Source organism: Acomys russatus, chromosome 9, assembly GCF_903995435.1.
Source record: "Acomys russatus chromosome 9, mAcoRus1.1, whole genome shotgun sequence".
NCBI classification, from domain to species: domain Eukaryota; kingdom Metazoa; phylum Chordata; class Mammalia; order Rodentia; family Muridae; genus Acomys; species Acomys russatus.
This window is the reverse complement of record NC_067145.1, coordinates 57255193-57277509: the sequence shown is the minus strand read 5'-3', so window position 1 is coordinate 57277509 and position 22317 is coordinate 57255193. Positions and strand designations below refer to the sequence as shown.

The window sequence follows — 22317 nt, the reverse complement described above, 5'->3', positions numbered from 1 at the left end:
GCCCACTTATACATGTTAAGTTGTGTGTTAAAAGGGTTCTGATTTTGGTTCAACTCTTGACAGGGCAGTTAAAAAATATTGTATCCATCAATATAGATGTAATTAAAAATTTTTAGCCTCTGACTAAAGATACAATGTTGATGGATTACAGTTACTTTGACTATCACTGTACCTGCATTTCCTACCAGGCACCCATGTCTGTCTCCTTCTTCCTGGCCACCTGTCCCAGGCTTCCTCCCTGCAGCAGCACCTCCCTGAGCCTGATCTTCCTAGCAACATCCTGTGTTCCAGACGCATTTAGCCCTTACTGTGCATCAGATTGTCTAAATTATGTGCCATCTTCTCACTCCTCTTGGCCCCCAAAAGTAGGCTTTCTTCTTTTGTTGTCTTCACTGTCCTACGAATATTTTGACAGCAACTGTTTAAAGATGCAACCTTTCTCCAAAGACATAATGAAGTGGCTAGAATTCTAAGTACCAGTCTGGTTCCTTCAATGGCCTACTTAGGATCAGGACTAGCTGTGTCCTGCCCTTCAAATCATCCCTTATGCATCATCAACTACATGTAGAGATGGCTTTAATAGTCATGATACTCACTCCTTAGTAGGAGCTCAGGTGTCCACGCTTCTATTCTGCAGATTAGAAATCATAGGTCTTGGGGAGATTAACTGGCTCTGCTGGGTTGAATTGTGGCTACGGGGGTGGGGGGGGCACCCAGCTGCAACTTGAGGGCAGTTTCATTTCTAGTCTGCATTTCCACTTCCATTCTTTTTCTGTCCTCCATATGTCGCTTGTTCAGATCTCTGCTCTACCACATCAACGAATGCCTGCAAGGATACAGATGATTCTTAATGTCAGAAGGTTGTGGCTTGCTTATATGCTTTTGTGTCCCTAGAGTCTAATACAATGCTATTCATGGTGGCTTAGGAGACACACAACAGATAATTGAGTCAGTGAGTCACTTACAGGAACTTGTTAAGATAAATACATCTATGATACAAACAAATGTAAATGTAGGTTTTTTGTTTTTGTTCTTTTGGTTAGTTAGTTGGTTGGTTGGTTTTCCAAGACAGGGTTTCTCTGTGTAGCCTTGGCTGTCCTGGAGTTGCTTTGTAGACCAGGCTGGCCTTGAACTCACAGTGATCCACCTGCCTCTGCCTCCTGAGTGCTGGGATTACAGGCGTGCACCACCATGCCTGGCTGTAAATGTAGTTTTAAGGGGAAATTTTTAAATAATTCTGCTGATAAAGGGAATATTAGCATAGACCTTAATGTCAAAACTTGGAAGACTGAGGCAGAAGATTGCCAGTTTGAGGCCAGCGTAGGCATTTCAACAAGAACCAATCTAAACTTTAAAAAGTTTCTACACAAGCAATGTAGCTTTAATATATTTAATTTGGGAGAAATATATGTGGGTAGCATTTTATTGTCCTTTTAGTTAAAGTTTAAAAATAGAAATGTATTTTCTGCCTAGTTTGAGAACACGCCACTGAAGTTAAAAGTTGCATGCATCTGTGTAGTTAATGAGATAAAAAGCTTTCATGCCATGTGCAAACAATTTCCTCTTTTTCCTAATGTCTACTAGCTTTTTAGATTACAGTGTTTCTTTAAAGGCATTTACTGTTCTAGTTAAAACGATATTTTGTTCTAAGTCAATATTTATCATAGCTTAGAATTAACATCCCCAAATCCTTGTGGTGTTTTCAGACCTCATTGCCTTGTTTTGTTTTTGTTGGAGAAGTTTGGTAAGAAAGCATGTTTTTTCCATTATTCCTCAGAATGTGAATTATTTAATTTATGCTGTCTATGAAGGAAAATCACAGTGAAGTTTGTACTGTCCTACCCTCATCAACATTTGTGATTTTAAAAAGATGGACATTACTGTTGATTGTGTTTTCTTCTTTTTGTGTGATTTGAGACTTTGTGCTCAGTCATCCATGTTGTTTCCTATTATTTTCTCGTTTACTCCTGCTGCAAAGACATTCCAGATGTGTCAGTCAACTTTCCATCACTGTAACAAGTACCTAAGTGATGGACAGAAAAGAGAGGCTTATTTTCGCTCATTATTTTAGAGGTTTCCCTTGATGGGTTGACTCTGTTGTTTTCAGCTTGTGCAGAGCAAACCTGCTGACCTCATGACCTAAGAGAGACTTAAGAGTCCACATTCCCTTTAGAGGGCACCCTTCCATCACTTAAAAACCACCCATGGGTCCCACTTTATGAAGTTTCTACTACTTCCCAAAACACAAAGTTGGGGCCAGCTAGTAATTTTTTTTTTTTTTTTTTTTTTTTTTTTTGTCAGAATGAAGAGTTCCTTTGTGTCCCCAATTATGTCAGTATTTTCTGTGGTGGAACTAAATGGAATTCACATCTTAGTGAATCAACATGAAAAACTAAGTTGTTAGTAACCATAAACATTTGCCAGATCATTTAAGTATTTTTGAGATTCCCACCCGGGCTTAATTAGAATTCTTAATATATCTTCTTTGGTGGGAGGGCAGATAGATTGTTGTCCTTTTTTCCCCCTCTCTTGGATGTATAAGGTTATGACACAACTTTGTGGTATCTTTTGATAAATGACAGATAATCAGTTATAACAAATCCTAATCAGGAGTAACTCCTCGCAGAAACCCATAGCTGTATCATTGTAACTTCAGCCCTGCAGAAAAGCACACACTTCTATGATTTCTGGAGCAACCTGAGTATTAAATGCTTACCCAGAACTGGCTTTTTTTTTTTTTTACTGAAATATTAAGAAGTTTGTCCAGTCACTCTGTACACCTTTTGGGGCAAGTCAGGGTTGTTAGCAAAGGGGACAGACATTTCACGAGGAGATGCTCACTCTGCCCTGACCCCTTGTTATGTGGTTGTGCATGGATTGTAGGAAACAGAATTGCTCTTCTTTTTCAAATCTCATCCAAAAATTACCATAAGTTTAATATACTGGATGTCTGTACTGTTGAGCACTGTGATTGCTTAGAATGCTCTATAATGATTGGTAGCTTTTCACTGTCCTCTCAAGGGAACCAGTGCTAATGTCCACAAGTGCTAGAGCAAGAAAGGAATCACTGAGAAATGAATGAGTCTTCTTAAAATCTCACCTTTGATAGTTTCCCTTGAACTAGTGTTCCTCACTTTCGATTTATCACACGTGTACAGAAAACGCCTTCCTCCCGTCTCCAAAAATGGAGACAGTAGGTATGATGGCAGATATCTTGTACTAGTTAACTGTGTAAAACAAGTTAGTAAAACATTTCTAGAGTTTGCTTGTTTGCAGAGTCCTTGTTTTGTTGTTTTTGGGGGGTTGTTTGTTTGTGTTTCTTGAGAAAGGGTTTCTCTGTGGAGCCTTGGCTGTTCTGGACTTTGTAGACCAGGCTAGCCTCAAATTCACAGTAATTAGGCTGCCTCTCCCTCCCTGGGTGATGGGATTAAAGGCATGCACCACCATACTCAGCTCTAGGCTACATTATGCTGCATGTGTAGCCAGAATGTAGTTGAACCCACAAGGCAAAATACTCAGAAGTTGAGGTAGGAGGAAAAATGGACACAGAAATGGTCTGAAATGACTCCCACGTTTCTGCTGCGGCTACTGGAAAGATGATGGTGTCATGTCACATGATGGTAGTCCGTAGGGTGCTTTCTCTTTCATCACCTCATCCATTTGCCCCTGAATACTTTTGTAGCCCAACTTCTGTTAGCCTTCTTTCTCATTGACCTATTCACTAGGCTTCCTTTTGTTAAAACAAAAACCTTTAAATTTTTTCATTTGTTTAGTTGTGTGTGTGTGTGTGTGTGTGTGTGTGTGTGTACCACAGTATGCAGGTGGGTGTCAGAGGACAATGTGTGAAGTGAGTTCTCTCCTTCCACCGTGTGGGCCCCCAGACTCAGGTTCATATTATCTGTCTAATTTGTCCCTCTTTTTGATGTCTGTCACCACCACTCCAATCTATCCATCATGGATTTGTGTTGGGATGATCTTACACATGCTTCAGTCTAAACTAGCAGAATGCAGACATCTTGTGGTGTAGATTCAACTTTACTTACCAGTCTTTAGGTCCCCCACTTTGCATATTCCATACAAATTATTCCATGGTTTTTATACACTTCCTGTGTCTCAAGACCTTCTCTTTGCCACCTGACTGTTCCGCCTGGACCTTGGCACTCTTGGAAATATTCTAATCACTGCATTTTTCCTGAAATCTCCACTGACAGTGAGTCATCCCCTTCTGCTCTGAACTCCTGCAGCATTGTCTGTTGTCCCGATCGCTTTTCTGTGTGCCATACATACGCACTAATTTAGGCCATGAATTGACCCTATAGTTCTTTCAGCCTATATCATCATATATTATGTGCTTAGTTGATATGCATGGAAAGACATAATCTGATCTTATAAGAACTCAGTCAAGTAGGCAGGGCAAGTACACCAGCTCCTTTTGAAAGGTCAGGAAGCAGGCTTAAGGAGGATGAGATTGCCTAAGGCCCATCACTCTGTAGGGGCAGGATGCTAGTTAAGCACAGTGTCAGATGTCTGAGCCAAGTGGATCACATTGTACTCCAAGGGGGTGTACCTATGATGTGAGTTATGTACTGAGATGAAAATTTGTTCCACAAGTCTTTTTCAAAGGGCCGAGAAGATGCCTTAGTCAAGTAAAATGCTTGCCTCAACAGCATAGGGACCCATATGCAGTCCATCATAACCCATGTCTCCCTGAGTGTGGTAAGATCCAGACTCGGCGAGCCACCCTATTTCTGAAACTAAGGTGGAAAGTGACTGACAAAGGCACCTGATGTCAGCCTCTGACTTCTACACACACATAAACATGCACACGTGCACATAAAAAGTCTGTTTTTCTATCATTTCTGAGATTAGAAGTCATGAAAACTGCTCTCTGTTTTTGAGTGGTGTGGGGTGAGGGAAGCATGAGAAGAGCACAGAAACAGAAAGTCGATATTCTCTCAGATTGCGAATGACTTTAGGACACTGGTCTTCCTTGTTACCACTTTTAAAAGGATGATGACTCTGAGGTGGGAAGTTCTTGGAGAATTCACTGCTTTGTGCTCTGTAGGCCTTGTTTCTTCCTGACAAGGAGTGCTGTTTAAAACCTAGGTTCTGTTTGTTACTCTCTGTCCATTCTAATAATAACCTATTCTTCCTTTACAGAGGAAGAGGAAGAACAGGTGCCCACTGATGGGGGCACCTCAGCAGAAGCCATGCAGGTGCCCTTGGAAGAAGACGATGAAATGGAGGAGGAGGAAGTCATCAATGATGAGAATTTCTTGGGTAAGAGGCCACTGGACAGTCCTGAAGTGGAAGAAATGCCCACCATGAAGCGCCCACGACTCCTGAGCACTAAAGGGGACTCCCTGGACGTTGTACTGTTGGAAGCCCGAGAACCTCTAAGCTCAATAAATCCACAAAAGATCCCACCAATGCTTTCTCCTGTGCATGTCCAGGACAATACAGATCTGGCCCCTCCTTCCCCAGAGCCCCCGATGTTGGCTCCATTTGCAAAGTCACAACTACCAACCGCAAAGCCATTAGAAACAAAGTCATTTACACCGAAAGGAAAGACTAAAGCTAGCTCTCCAGGACAGAAGACTAAGTCACCCAAGACTACGCTATCACCAGCAAGGCTTGGAAGTCCTATTAGGTCACCAAAAACTATCCCTAAAGAAAAGAAGTCACCTGGCCGTTCTAAGAGCCCCAAGAGTCCCAAGAGCCCCAAGATTGTAACTCATGCTCTCCAACTCCCTGCCAGACCCGAAACACCAAATAGGACCCTTTCAGCTCTGGTGGTTGAAAAAACTGTTAAAGAGACCGTCCCAATGAAACCAATACAGACACCCCCAGAAGTTGGGAAACTGAGCATTGAGATGCAGCCCAAAAAGGCTGTGGTGACAGACAAAACCATTGATGACTCCATCGATGCTGTGATCGCACGCGCCTGTGCAGAGCGGGAGCCAGATCCTTTTGAATTTTCTTCCGGATCAGAATCCGAAGGAGACACGTTTACAAGTCCTAAGAGGATTTCAGGTTCAGAGTGCACCACTCCAAAAGCTTCCACTTCCTCCAATAACTTCACTAAGTCTGGGTCGACTCCTCTGCCTCTTTCTGGTGGAACCTCAAGTTCCGATAACTCATGGACAATGGATGCCTCAATTGATGAGGTGGTACGGAAGGCAAAATTGGGAACCCCTTCCAACATGCCTCCCGCCTTCCCGTATATCTCTTCTCCCTCTATTTCCCCTCCCACTCCCGAACCTCTGCACAAGGGGTATGAGGAGAAAGCCAAGCTGCCTTCGTCTGTGGATGTAAAGAAGAAGTTGAAAAAAGAACTGAAGACTAAGTTGAAAAAGAAAGAAAAGCAGAGAGATAGGGAGAGGGAAAAAGAGAGAAACAAAGAAAGAAGCAAAGAGAAGGATAAAATGAGAGAGAGGGAGAAGGAAAAGGAAGCTGGAAAGGAAGTCAGGTACCCATGGAAGGAGTTGATGAAAGACGAAGAATCTGACCCCTATAAGTTTAAAATCAAAGAATTTGAAGACGTTGATGCAAAAGTACGATTGAAAGATGGAATTGTGAGGAAGGAAAAAGAGAAGCATAAAGACAAGAAGAAAGATCGAGAAAGAGGCAAGCGAGATAAAGATAGGAGGGAAAGGGAAAGGGGTAAAGAAAAAAGCAGAGAAGACAAGATAAAGGCCCCTCCAACACAGCTGGTGTTACCCCCGAAAGAAATGGCGCTGCCTCTCTTCAGCCCTTCTGCCGCAGTGAGGGTTCCGTCCATGCTGCCCGCCCTGTCGCCAATGCTCCCAGAAAAACTGTTTGAGGAAAAAGAGAAGCCCAAGGAGAAAGAAAGAAAAAAGGACAAAAAGGAAAAGAAGAAGAAGAAAGAGAAGGAGAAGGAAAAGGAGAAGAAAGAGAGGGAGAGGGAGAAAGAGAAAAGGGAGAAAGAGAAGAGAGAGAGAGAGAAGGAGAAACACAAGCATGACAAAGTAAGCTGGGTGTCATTTTCAGCACTGTCTGAACAAGGGCCTAGTGCAAAGTTCAGGTAAACAAAGCCAGGAGCCTTATCTGTTTTGGATGTAAATCAAGGGACAGTTAAGTGACATTTCATTTGTAATGTGGTTACAAAGTTTAAAGTTACTTCTCTAACAAGCCCCTGAACACACTAGATGCTTTTAAAAAAATGCATAGCTTCAGAGGAATGTAAGAACAAGCTGTGAACTCTGCAGTCACTAAACTGATCTCTCCCAGTTAAAACACACACAAGCATGTTCACTGTCAAGCCCATTACTACATACTGCCCCGTACTGACTCTTGGGTACCCGAAAGCATCTGTGTTTCTAAGACACATAAACGCATTTCCTTCTGTAAGAAGACAGGAAGCCAACAGGGGCCTGATGGCCTTGGTCTCCTTTTGGAGAGCCACTCTGCCTGCCGTTTACTTAGGGCAGAGGCTGCTTGTAGGACTTGAGCGGCTTCTCTTATTCCTGCTATTTCTCATGGTAAGATGGGAACTCCTTCCTGGCTGATCTGGTGGTCCAGCCAGTAGGCAGGAATTAACTCCACACACTTTCTGGAAAGCAGGCTTGCAGAGTCTATGTAAACAGCAGGGGTGCTAGTCAACCCTGTCATTCCATAGAGTCAGGGGCTATGTCCTGTAGACACAGGTTGTGGCCGCTGCTCTTCCTCTTGGTCTTGAGATTGTTGCAAACATTAACTCAACACTCAGGACCATTTGTGGAACTTCCGAAGCCTCCTACCTGCACATGATCTTCTCTGTTTATGCTTGGCTACAAAATGATGCCCAGGGCTTTGTTTCCACATAATGAATGCTATTCTACCTACAGCAAATGCAATGCCAATAATGTTGTAATGTTTTTAGCTTCAAACTTATTGGGAAGGTTAACTTGGATGACAACAGCCACATTTTTCTACCTAACTCTATTAATTTGTTTAGACCCCTTACCTTTTCCATGATAAAGAAATGGAATGAAAATAATGTCAGTATTGGACATTGGCAAGTTAATGAGATGCAGGGCACCAACTCTTATTTCTTTCATTTTAAAAGATTCCGTTTGTTGGTATTGTTGTATGTCTGCATGTGTTTGTGCTCATGTATGCAGCTAGCTATTCATGGAGAGCAGAAGAGGGTGTTAGATTTCCCTGGCTAGAGTTATAGGTGGTTGTAAGTCATTATGGGTGCTGGGAACTGAACTCAGGTCCTCTAGGGGAGCATTCAGTGTAAGTGCCCTTAACCACTAAGACATTTCTCCAGCATATCTTATCCCTGTCTTTGCACTCATAGTATCGTTTTATTATTATGTTATCTTAATATGGTACTTTTCTGGCTTTGAAGCCCTTCAGCATACTGTTTTCCCCCTGCTGACACACCTGTGATGCAGATCCAGCAGGTCTTATCAACAGTTGTGAACAAGAGGTAGCCTCGGAGAGTGGCCTGCCCCAGTTGAGAGTCACAGATTCACAAGAGTCAAGTCCCTTATTGCACAGACAGACTTCCCATTTTGAAGTGTTGTATTGCCTGAAGGTATTTAGTCATTATTCTATCGTGCACCTAGAGTAGCAGCAGTAAGGCTCCCAGCCAGCCAAGCGTGGTCCCGTTGTATTTAGCACAACCTTGACTTTGGGAATCTAAGCGAAGCCCCCATCAGATGCCGCTGTTAGCAGGAGGCAGGCCATGCCTTTGCTCAGGTCTACCATACACTGCAAAGAAAACCTCTCAGGCAGAGAGACTCACTCACCAGTAACCACACAGACTGTCGCCTGGTAGATGTTTTCAAGCCTTGTCCTGTTTGATAGGTTATAGATTAGAGATGACAAAATATAAAAATTTATCAAAATCTGTTATCTTACAGGAACATTACAAATAAATAGAATACTGGGTTTCGAGAAATTGCTTATTTGAAAATTAAATAAGAATGATACACAAGATGTGTATAGGAACATGTCTGGCATATATGTAGTAAATGTTAGCTGAGTAATGAGGATGGCACAGGATAGTAATATCCATTTGAACTGCCTTATAAAAGTGTAGAAACCTAGAGTTTCTACTCATTTGGGCCATACTAACCAACTTGTTAATGCAGCAGCATCAACCATTCTATACTTTAAAAATATCTTTTCTTCTCCCTAATATTCTTTTCCATCTTAGTGCTTTGTAGCAGTAGAAAGGGGAGGAGTGGTGTCACTTGTGGAAAGACTGATAAGGAGTAAAGATTGAAGGCTGCTGTAATGTTAAAGTTTCATTCCACCCACTAGTCGACCCAATTTTCATGCAGAATGAGTCGTCAGAAGCACACCTGACGTGGTATGCACTGAAGATTTTCTTAAACGTTATCAGATGAAAGATAATAAAAGTAAGCTAAAAGCGTGAGCAAGATGGTTCAGTAGGTAAGGCACTTTCTGGCAAATCCTCAGAACCCACTTGGTAAAAGGAGAGACCCTACTTGTGACAAGTTGGCCTCTGACCCCTGTATGCATGCTGTGGCACATACAGAGCCCCCCCCCCACACACACACACATACAATCAATCAGTTAACAGATGTGAAAGTTTTCCTTTAAACCTACCTGGACTTATGAGATGACTCAGCAGGTAAATGTGCTTGCCATCAAGCCTGGCAGCCTTGGTTTGAGCTCCAGGATTCACATTGTTGAAAGAACTAACTAACTCCACAAATTGTCCTCTGGCTTTCTTGTGTGCCCTGTGCCTTCTCCCACCACACCCCACGCTAAATAAGTAAATGAAATAATACTCCCCACATTTAGTTTACCTATTTAGCAAGTTTTTAACATCTTAGATCTATAGTCTATTCGAGGCCAGTTTGAGATGCCTTCTCTCAACACAAGTCACTAAGACCAGTGCCTACTAAAGATACCATTAATTAAATGAGAATTTGCCTAGAGTCCAACAGACCTAGGATAAGGTGTAGGAAAAGCTCTGTGGCTTCCTTACTTTTCATATATTTCATCTTTAAAGCAGAGAGAGACAGGACTACAAATAGCACAGCACCTAAGAGTTCCCTGGGCAACCACCCTGTGCCATATGCCACACCCAGACCTTGTGTGAATTAAGTCTGTGCTACAGTCCATTAATATGTAGAGTATGTTTGACACCAGAAGACTGAAAGCTGAGTAAATTTACTCAAAGTGACAGCCTTGGGAAGCAGTTCAGCAGGAGTCTCCAGTCTAGTCTAGGCCGGCAAGATGCTGTAGTTAATGTTCCTAGCTACTGTGCTTTCTGACACTAAGTTAACACACAGAAAGTGAATTCATGTGTAAAAGCTTTCTGTTCCCTTTTGTGAGCACTCATACACATTAGTCAGGGCTAAGAAGCTGCTCTGTCACTTATTAAAAATAGATCCAAACTAACTTTTTCAGAAGACCCTATTATAAACAATTCTGTTGACTAGTCCATAGTAACTATACGGGTATAACAGCATTGTCTATACTATATTATATTATCTATAGTATATAGTGTAATGGCGTATCTATACCTTATTACCTATACTGTACTATAGCATAATATTGTATATTAGTATATGTAATTATATATGGCATGTATAATTACATATATTAATATATAATTAATATATAGTTAATATGTTTATATAATATATAATTATAATTAATATAACATATTAATTATATATCAATTATTTATTAATATATAGTATAATAGCATTCTCAGTGGTTAACAAAAAAATTTAAATATTTTACTAGAATTGTGCATTGTCATTGTGTGTGTGCACACTTCATGGCTTGATTATCCTAAACTATAAATTGTTGGGATTTAGACGAATGTGCAGGATTGCCTTAATTAAAATCTATTCTTAGTATTTTAAGTGTGTTTCATAGAGAAAATGAACACAAAAGTGAAAATGTCTTGTTATTTATACTGGTGGAACTAGACAGCTGTGTTCACAATCCGTGCATATGTATGTGCATGATGCTGGGGGTCAGACCCAGGCTCCTTACATGATTAGTGAGCTCTCTCTTATGCCTGTAACTACCTATAACCTTACATAGAAGACAAGCAAGACTCCGTCAGCATCAGACTGAGGGGTTCATGGTCTTGCATTAATGTATTCTTTCTTGAATATGGTCTTAATTATATAGAGTGCCACACTCCAAACATATGGCATTACCGCCTTTATATAACTAGACCCAACCCAGGCCCACGGCAGTTTTGGGAGGCTAGATATGCCAAGCCTACCACTGCCTAGCTATTTTGACCCTCTCTTACCCTTGGGATCTTTGCTTCTTTCCCTCTGTCTCTGCCTCACATTCATTTTGGGAAGTGACAGCATCACTCTATCCACTTACTTTGTTGAAAACGGTTTGGGAGGCAGTGGGTATGGCTCAGTTGTTAGAGTGCTTGCTTTGTATTTGAAGCTCTGGGTCTGATCTCCATCACTGCATGAAGTAGGCATTGCAGCCCGTGTCTTTAATCTTAACAGTTAGTAAGCAGAGGCAGCAGGATTAGAGACTCAAGATCATCCTTGGTTCCATGGTCTATTGGAAGCCTAACCGGGATACATGAGTCCTTGTCTCAAAACAAACAAGCAAACAAACAAAGAAAACAATGTTTGTTTGATACCTTCTGTAAGAATACCTATTTTGAAAGCCACTCCCCATAGAAAACCCTGAGCAAACACTGATTCTTGTTGTTTAAGATATGTAGATAACTGACAGTTTAGAATTTTCTTACAAATAACTAATAATGTTGATCATCTATGGATAATTAAAATTTTGTTTATGCTGGAAAACCTATGGACTTTAAAAAGAATTTCCAGACATTGACTTGACTGATAAATTGTCTTATTTGAGCTAACACTGGCTATTTATGAATGGGCTAACCTAGATAGGAGCGGCACTAGCACTATCATTTGAGAGTGTGTTTTTGTGACAGGCTACTCCATGCGTTAATCCTCCAAACTGACTGTGCAGTACAGAAAATTGTGCGCTGAAAGGTTTGAGTGAGATGCTGCAACACTGAGGGAAGACTGACTTGACTGGGCCTATCTAACCAAATCCTGTGACCTTGCTACTCAGGGCAGCATCCTAGGTTATCTCTCTCCACTCTGGCATGTGCAGGGCACAGGATGCTACTGGGACAGGATGAGTGATCAGAAGTAAGTTGGCCTCAGGGCTGATGAAGTTATCAGTTGTTGGACAAACCTTATGAGCGCCTGTTTAACTTCATGTTTGTTTGTTATTTTGTTGTTGGTGGTGGTTTTTTGTTTTTTGTTGTTTTGAGACAGGGTTTGTCTGTGTACCCTTGGCTGGACTGGACTTGCGTTTCTCATTGCATGTCATAACTAATGGAATGAAGGGTTTGCAGTATATAAGGTAACTGTCTTAGGGCTTCATTGCTGAGAAGGGACACCATGGCCAAGGAAACTCTTATAAAGGACAACATTTAACTGGGGCTGGCTCACAGGCTCAGAGCTTTAGTTCATTATCATCATGGTGGGAAGCGTGCCAGTGTCAGGCAGATGTGGTGCTGGAGGAGCCAAAGGCAGCCATGAGGAGGCTGGAATTCTACACTGCACAAAACTTAAGCCTAGGAGACCTCAAAGCCCACGCTCACAATGCCACCCCACCTCCAGAAAGGCCACACTTTCCCACAAGGCCTCACCCCTTAGTAGTGCCGTTTCCTGTGGGCCAAGCATTCAAATACACAAGTCTATGGAGGCCATTCCTATGCAGACCACTGCCGTAGCACAGTTAAATAGGGGAAATGTTCCCTTCCTGTCTCTCATCACTGTCTCTTCCATGAGGCCAGGAACATTCAGATGAGTGTATTTGACTTTGTAGACAGCTACTGAAAGCTGTTCCCCATCCTCCTATGAGTGCACTCCAGGGGCTTGGCCGGAGCTTCCTGTCCACACTGGGCACCCCTCAGTCTACTCAACCACAGCAAACTGTCTTCTGAATGTTTCCAAAACCTGGTGGCATTGTGTGAGTCTGATTCAAAAAGGAACTCATTTGAAGAGCTTAATTGTTGAGAAGGACAACAAAGGGTCACCAGCCGTTGTTGAGCACCCTGAATCTGAAGTGCTTCCATGTGGCTTTCAGGAGTATTGCTGGGGTTTTCTAACACACCTGCACAGGTGGGCATCGAGACTAGTACCTGCTAGCCTTGCTTACCCGAGCTAGTACACATAGATGTTAGTGGTCCTTTGCTCTTTTTTTTTTTTTTTTTTTTTTTTTTTTCTTAAATGAAAGGAGTTTAACATTAAAAAAATAAATAAGTAAACCTGAACAGATTAAATTGACAAAGCTGCCCATTACCTTTGTAGAAAGTCCCTGTCAAAAGATAAACTTTAAAGCTGAAATGCATGAAAGAGTTCCAAGATAGAATTTAAATTTAAACTGATTCTTTAGAGATAAGCTTTTTAAAAATCCACCTCTTTGCTTCAAGTCAGGATTTTAAAAATAAATTTCCCCTTTAAATCTCTTGAGCGATTTTCATTTTTTGCAAGGCCGCACTGCTGGTGTCCTGGAAAAAATGGAGAGTTAGGGCTTTATCAGTTGGTGCCCTGAGGTATGTGGCAAAGAAGCTAAATCCTTGAAGATTAGCAAAAGAAAAAAAAAAAAAAAAAAGAAAGAAAGAAAGAAAGAAAAAAAATGCAGCACATGGCAATAAGGGGCTTATATGACTACTAGTGTTAGCTCAGGTGAAAGGAGTATTGCTTATACATAAAACTGAACAAATCCACTGACAATGTATTTTTAGTTAGCTATAAAGGAGTCTTATATTGCTGGACTTTACCTCTTTGGTGAATTGGGAAGCTTAGTAATCCACTGTAAATGCTCTTCTGCTCGCCCCAATTCACAGCATTATTCCAAAGTACTGTTCTTTTATTTTAACCCTTAAAAGCAAAATTTGACCCCGGGATATGGCTGTGTGCCATTAAACAATGAAATCGTGAATTTTGTTAAGTAATCAGTCATCGTCACCATTAGGTTTGTTCTTGGGAAAGTTCAGTAGAGAAATTGTTTTTAATTTGTAGTTAGTTTCTCTGTTTTTATTATTTATTTATTTATTTATTTATTTATTTATTTATGTGTTCTGTTTTGTTTTCTGAGACAGGGTTTCTCTGTGTAACATTAGCTGTCCTGAACTCCCATTTGTAGACCAGGATGGCCTCCAATTCATAGAGATCTGCTGCCTCTGCCTCTGCCTCCCTAAGTACTAGGATTATAGGTGTTTGATTTGATTTTGATAAGCATTCAGATAGAGTTAACATAAAAACTCAGGGAGACATTCTTATTTAGAAATTATGTCCTTGTAGTATTAGCATCCTCACTAATCTCTTTCCTTTGAACAAAATGGCCTTACTCCTCTTTCTCTGTGCTTCCTTGATTTTTTTTTTTTTTTTCAAGGTAAACTTGATTTAACTTTTAGACTGAAATTAAGGCGTTCGACTGGTTATAGGTTTTATTTGTCCTGGCTGCCTGAGAGAGTCCTGGTTGATGTCTGCTTCACAGGGTAACTAATCGTCACCTCTCTTGCTACCAGAGGTGTCTCTTTAAGCAACATCAAGTGCTGTGATGACCTTGGAGCTGCAGTAGCAAATCATTCATTAACTCATTCAGGTGATGGAATACTTGTTGCCTTCAAGATACTTTCACACCATTTTAAATCTGATTATAAATCCCCATTTTTGTTCGCTTTCTTTTTACACATCACTTAACTGGTTTTGTTTATTTGTTTGTCTTTGAGATAGGACTTCTCTCTGTATCTCTGGATATTCTAAAACTTTGTGCAGACCAGGCTGGCCTTGAACTCATAGAGATCCACCTGCCTCTGCCTGCCAAATGCTGGGACTAAAAGTGTGCACCACCACGTTCGTCTTTATTTAACTAATTTTTAGTAAGTCATAAATAACCTAATTTTTGGTTCATGGCACCTGTCAAGTCACTTACAACTACAACAAAAATCTAGGTATTTAGCTGAATCAAGGTAAAGCCAAAGTTAATCTCAAATCCATCTAAGTTCATTAGCCTTCCATAAAGAGAAATGCCTCACAGCTAGCCCTAGGACTAACACATAAGACACCTTGGTAAAGAAAGTGAGTAGCTCTATTCAGGACAAGCATATAGCAGGACCCAAAGAATGTCCAAGAGCCAAGGAACTGTGTTAGAGAACCAGAGGTGATTTTGTGTCAGGAAGCTTGGGTTTACATGATTTATTTACTAATTTTGCAACCCCAAGCAAACCTTGCATTGCTTTCTGAGTGGTCGTTATATGGGAGAGTCTACCCTCCTACACCTACTGTATGGTGTTATGAAGATCAGTTGGATGGTGTTGGGAGTGATTCCATAAATGCTGGGTGAGTCTAAAGTACAGCTATCACAAAAAAAGAAGGAAGAGGAGGAGGATGAAAAGAAAGAAAGGAAGAAAGAGAAAGAAAGAAAGAAAGAAAGAAAGAAATGAGCCAAACATAGTACTGAGTATAACAATTAGTAGGGCAGACAACCCCCACCTCCCACTCCCTGAGACAGGGTTTCTCTGTGTAGCCTTGGTTGTCCTGGACTCACTTTGTAGACCAGCCTGTACTTGAACTTACAGAGATCCACCTGCTTCTGCCTCCTTGAGTGCTGGGATTACAAGCGTGCATCACCATGCCTGGCTGGAGAAGGTTCTTCAGAAGTGTAGAAGAGGTGGACTTCATACTTGGGGCCTGAAGAAGTTGTACATTCATAGAGAATTTAAAGAATTCACCTTCCCCAGGCCTCAATATTTTTGCTAAGTAAAATCAGAAAAAGAAATCATGGGAAGGTCTTAAAAGAAATGGTTTGGAATGACTGCTTCATATTCAGGCTTTAAATGTTTCTTAATCATTTACATGTCGCTGTGATAGACATTGGGAAACAACAGTAAGCAAAACAGACATGGTTTCAGTGGTATTTGAGTGAATTGGAAATCCAAATAAATAATAGTATTAAAGGCATCCGTGAAGTCAGAAGTTTTCTAAATGTCCCGTTGTGGCATTCAGGGCTTGGGAGGCTGGTTTTAGATTGATCCTGGAAGAGTAATATAATAACTGAGAGATAGGAGTTGAAGCTATGTTCAGATAAGCATTAATTTAATAGATGATTATTAAACATGCCCTACATGCCATGCAGTGTTCAAGAGAACAGTCAACAGACTTATGTGATGATAGGTTTGTAAGTGAACTGTACATAGAGAGGGATATATATATATATATTTCCCCTTCAGCCCTACAAGCTTTCATTCTTGTTTCATTCTTGCAATTTAGATCTGGAAGTCAGTATTTGTAGATAGTTGTCAGAGTTAGCAGTGCGTACAAGCTCACAGTATTCTGGGACAAGTCAAGCATCTATCAGTGCTTGGGGCAGTCCCAAGTGACAAATTTCCTGACCAGTCACCATTGAAAAACTCTCATATAAGGCTGAGCAGGTGGCCCATACCTTTAATCCCAGCAGCACTCAGGGATGCAGAGGCAGGTGGGTCTCTGTGAGTTCGAGGCCAGCCTGGTCTACACAGTGAGTCCAGAACAGCCAGAGCTACACACACACACACACACACACACACCAAGCAAACAAACAAACAAACAAAAAACTGTCTCAGAAAAGAAAAAATAAAAAGAAAGACTGATGTAGATAAGAATTTGGGACTACAGAAATTTTTTTTATTCAAAATACTTATTATACCATAAGATCTTAACTGTCAAGAGACCATGTAATGTCATAATTTGTGTATTTTCCTTCTAATAGCTCAAATGTTTATGAAGTCCTCAACTTTTTCAGGAGTCATTACCTTCACCATAAGTCCTTTTTAAAATGAGAAAGTGTGGCGGGCGCACAAGCGCGCACACGCACACACACAAATTCCAGGTCTGGTGAGCCCAAAATGGAATTATTTAGTGCTATAATTATACTTAGTACTTAGCTTTCAGATATAATGAAGCACACCTACAGTGAGGTTTGCATTCATCAGGGCCCATAGTGCGTGTTGTTCTAGAGGGCCGATCTCATGGCAGGTTTTTTTGGTTATATTCAGTCTGGCAGTTATGAGGCTGGAGAGTTTGCTCAGTGGTTGAGAGCACTGGTTGCTCCTCCAGAGGACCCAGGGTTAGCTCTCAGCACCCACATCTGTAACTACAGTTTCAGGAGAGCTGGTGTCCCTTTCAGACCTCCACAGGCACCAGGCACACATGTGGCACACAGACATACGTGCAGACAAAACAATCATACCCATAAAATGAAAAATAAACCTTTTAGAACAACTAAAAATCTGGTGGTTAGGTAACTACTCCTCCAGATGCTGTGCTATCACTTTATGTTTGTGAATGTGTATGTGTATAAAACAATGCAATAAAACAAAAGAAATGAACACCGGCCAGTAAGCCAGAAACAACTGCCAAAGTAATGTAATGTAGATAAAGTTCCTAGGCTTTGTTATGTATCAAATAGCCTCCAGTTATTAAAGAACATGGACTGGGGCTGCGGAAAATGCTCCGTTGATATGATACAGCCATAAGGACCGGAGTTTAGATGTCCAGAACCCATTTAAAAGCAGAGAACTAGAAATGTGCACCCGTAGCCAGCCCCAACACTTGTCAGAGGCAAGACAGAGATACTTGGAACCCTAAGTCTCATTGGAAAGCCCCCTACTCCCAGTTTGATGAGATTCTGCTTCAGTGAGAGAATGGTCAAGGAAGACACCCATCTCTGCCTATGGGCCCTCACGCTCATATCTTCACACAACACGTATACTAGCCACGTCTTTTTATCTAGCATTTCACATGTGTTGATTAGGTTTGTGGGGTGGGAAAGTAGAAGAGAGGAAATATTTTAGGGAGAATTTTTTTTTTTTCTAACTAATGTACTAACTTCTGCAGATAAAAGTGGAGCCTGTCGTCCCAGCCTCAAGTCCAGTTATCCCCAGGTTGACTCTGCGAGTTGGCGCTGGCCAAGACAAGATGTAAGTATGAGCAGTGGGAACTGAGAAATCTCTCTTCTCCTCCACTCTGTCAGCCCTCCAGGTGTGAACAGAGTCTGTACTGGGAGCTCTTTGCGATCAAGTTTGTATTGGCTTCTTCCTCCAGGTAAATGCTTTTATCTTCCTTAACATATAGGATTCCACACCCCCTCCCCCTGCCATCCCCTTCTCCTTTGTAATGGAGAAGGCAGCATTACTGCATAGTATCTGAGGTCCTGGCCACCTGAAAAATCGGAGGTTGTGTAGTGAGTGGGTTAACTGCCACATCTCACACACATAGATGCAGGGTTAGACCTTCCGAAGAGCACATCAACCGAGGGAATAAAGACTCAGAAGGTCTGTGCTTTTTCCAGTACCTGTAAGACAAAGATGTCTGCTGGCTTAGCGAAAGAGTGTATGACTGACAGCCTATTGACAGCCCATCCACCAACTCAACTTTGTTTTTAAGAGAAAATGAGGAAAGTAAATGTCATGCTTACCATTTATTTGAATTTTCCCAAATCATTGTATGAGGCCATTTTTCCTTAAAGAAAACTGCTTTTTTTCTTTCATCCTCTGAGGAAGTGTTAAGACTATAGTATTTTCAGAGGCTCCTGATGCACTATGAAATACTAGTCTCTTTTGTAAATCGTGTTGAAATGCTTGCTTTGAAGAGCACACTGTGTGGCATTTCAATTAAATTTATGAGTATAATTTGTTATTATTTTTCCCAGTAAATGTGAAAGTGGAGCAGTTTGCTTTGCAAACAGTATTAGAGAGAAAGAAGAGGGTGTTCAGTTTCCATACAAGTTCAAATACAAGTGAGAGGAAGACGTAAGGATTTATTTCTTGAGTAAGGACTAGAATGCTCACTGGCATGATGGCCCATGTCAAGCCTGTGGGGAAGGGAATCAGGGTAGTCAAGAATTCAAAGCCAGCATGACCCTATCTCAAGCAACAAAACAAGACAGAAGACTCCCAAGTTTTGCCTTTTTTTTATTGAAATTTTTATTTATTCTTTGACAACTCAATATATATGCAATGCACTTTGATCTTATTCAACCCAGTCCCCCGTCACACTGCCTCCTAGCCCACCCACCCAGCCTCCCCTGCATGTCCTCATCCTCTTGATGTTTAGCCCACAGTTTAGTTACTCCTGCTTACACTGCATAGGCGTGGGGCCATCCGCAGGAGGAACAGCGACCTACTGGCTGCCATACCCACTAATGACTCTTCCTAGACGGTAGCTCCTCAGCTCAGGGCAGAGCCTAGTGAGGCCCTGCTCATCCACGCTGGAATGTTGACTAGAGTGCTCTGTGCCTCTGAGCACAGCCACCTTGAATTCTTGGGTACAGCATCTGTGTCTCTCCAGAGGACTGCTACCCACCGAGGTTGAGAGCAAATGAAAAAAACAAGATGAACGAAGGAGGACATGACCACCCCTAAATGATGGAGAAGAGCTTTATTGTAGCTTTAAGGGAGAAAGCAGGCAGAGGGAAGAGTCCAGATTGCACCAGGCTGGCAGACTAAATCAGACCATGATCAGGAGAGGCTGCCCCGGCCAAGAGACCAAGAAAGCTGCATTATATCGGCTGGCTTATACAGGAATCAGGCTGAGGAAAGGGAAGCAGATGCCCCTAGGAGGGAGAGGTTAGGGTAGGAGACTAGGTGAGGAGTGCTGGGAGCAGCCACTAGTACTGAGTGTTGCTGGGAGAACTGGCCAGTGTCTGCTTTGGTATGTTAACAGGCACCTCCGCCATTTGTTTCTGAGACCCAACAGAGAGCCCCACTAATTAATCTATGGGTATAATTGCAAATATTTAGAAGGCTTTTTGACAATATGTCCATGTAGTAAAATAATAGTAGAAGATCCACCTTAGCTTTACGCAGGGCCTGTGACTTCCTCAGCCCTGGGCTTTTGACAGGGTGTACAGTGCACAAGATTGCTGTTTGTTATCAATTCATTTCATCCTAAGGTGAGTGTATTTTACAAACTGCTCTGTCAGTTCTAAGTGTCCTTCAGTGAAGAAGCCCCTCAGGATTATGGTGAGGTAAGATAGAGGCCAACATGGTCTTTCAGGAAAGTATATGCTGAAGCTGAAGAGGCCTGCTGGTCCTTGTTTTTTCTGCTACACTCTCAGGCTGACCTGCACAGCATTCTTCTTTGTTGTGCCAGCAGAGACCTCAATGGCAGGTGGGGTCTTACTGCTGACAAAGAGAAAATCTTCAAGAAGTGTTTGAAATCCATCCTTGTTTAACCCAAACCCTTGAAGTTACTCAGGAGTGTCAGACTGGACCAGGTCTAGTTCAGCAGTAGCACTTACCTAGCATGCACGGGCTCTAGGGACCCCTTCTCCGTGCAAACTCTGTCTCATTTCTCTAAAGAAAATGCTCTTGTTCATCGTTCAAAAGGTACTCTTACCAATTCATATTTAATTCCTGTTTTCTCCATAACTCGTCAATACCCAGTCTTAGCTCCCACACAGAAGCTTGGCTTCCTCCCTATAGAGAATTAAGATTTAAAAAGGCATTGCTAGTCGCATTCATCTTCTGCCATGAAGCGTCTGTTGGTAATTCTGTTGGCTGTCCATTTGACTTTCACCTTTCAATAAATCATTCATATTCGTAAGAGATTGGAAGATGTGAGGACTGGATCCTATTACTTTAGAACAGAATGTCCAGCTTGAGGGAAATTGTGAATACCCTGGATTCTAGGCAAATTACCCTTGGAAGTACAATGTTACATAACATGTAACTTGTAGATGCTTAGAAAATAGCTGCTGTATTATATGAACAATTAATTATTTTACCAAAGCAGGCATAGAAGTGTGCTGAGCAAAGAAATTAAGTGTAACACATTGCGTGTTAAATTAAAATAAGAGGGAGCTAGGAACTCAAGTCAAATAGAATTTCATAGAAATAGAAATTCAGTAAATATTTTTGGTGGTAGGAAGGTCTAAATTGGAGGTTAGTAAGCTCCAGCCCATAAGCCATATTCAACCTACTGTTTGCTTTTGTATGATCTGTAATCTAAGAATGACTTTTGTGGTTTTAAATGACTGAAAAACATAAAAGAATATTATGTGAGGCTATAGAGTTGGTTTAGCAATTAAGAGCACTGGTGCTCTTCCAAAGGACCAGAGTTCAGTTCTAAGCTTTCACATCAGGTGACTCATAGCTGCCTGTAGCTCCAGGTCCAGGGGACCTGCACCTGTGTGCCAATACACCTAAAAATCTTAACTAAAAATTTAAAAATATTTTTATGACACATGAATATTGGGTTACATTCAAATTCTAGACATCTTTTATGGTAGCATGTTAAGGAACTACTCTGCAGGATACTCTGTTCCACGGCTATAGTGATGGGAAAGTAGGGAGTCAGCTAAATGTGTGTTTAGTTATTGTGTGCATACACCTGGGAGTGAGCTAATACTCTTTTAAAGTGAAATTAATGAGCAGAATGGGATTCAAAAACAAGGGAGTCTGTGTATTCCTTGTGGGGAAGGGGGTGTTTATTGCTGAAGGACCAAGTCTTTTTAAATTATGAGAGAAAGAAAAAGCTTTACAAGGTTCAAATTATACCCTCTTGTCGGAAGATCTTTAAGACAATATTTAGTTTCTAAATCTTGAAGAAGTTAGGTCTTCTGCCCTTGATCCACAAAAGTACTTTGTGGTTAGAGAGGGTCCTCTGTTCTCTGTTAGTGTTCCTCACAGCAAAACAGCAGCAATTTGTTTTTCCTTTAGTTTCACATCCCTCAAAACTGTCTTGTAGAGGGGTCTGCGACAAGCTAGTACCCTTTCCTGATGATGTTAAAATTCAGGACAACTTTTCAAAGACCCCCAGATCCCTTCAACATGTCTGCTAGTGATGGACATCCAAAGTCCCCTCCAGTCCACACTAAAGAGGAAACACAATTCCCAACCCCAAATTGTGACGCTTATAGTCTCTGCTGTGTGGATGAAGACGCCATGCCTTCAAGTCCACTGCTGACGTGTCTAGGCTCACAGTTAAGTTGGGCTTTCAGCTTGCCCAGAGACCTAGAGCTCTGTTGGTCAGGATCCTGGGGTTTCCTCAACAGATGTGATGACAAAGGATGCATGGTACTCAGTGACAGCACAATGTCCTGTGTTTGTCACCTGGATCTCACGGCTGCTGGCCTACTGTGTTTTGGGCAAGTTTAGGGACTGGCTAACTGATGGCATTATTCTAGGCCTTTTTGTGAAGAGTGCAGAGCAAAGTAATGTGACAGAGTTGTTAGGGACAGAGTCGGATAGAGTCAGAAACTACGTGTGATGGTGCACACCTTCAATCCCAGCACCTGGGAGGGAGGGCAGGGTGAGCTCTA

General features: G+C 41.6%; 1 protein-coding gene across 1 annotated transcript in view; it reads left to right on the top strand.

Annotated features, from left to right (window-relative positions):
* Nucleotides 1–22317, top strand: part of Taf3 (TATA-box binding protein associated factor 3) — a 148520-nt gene that overhangs the window by 103827 nt on the left and 22376 nt on the right. The window contains exons 3-4 of the mRNA XM_051151387.1: nucleotides 5161–6989; nucleotides 17892–17974. Coding sequence (XP_051007344.1) covers nucleotides 5161–6989; nucleotides 17892–17974 — 1912 coding nt within the window. The remainder of the gene's footprint in view (nucleotides 1–5160; nucleotides 6990–17891; nucleotides 17975–22317) is intronic.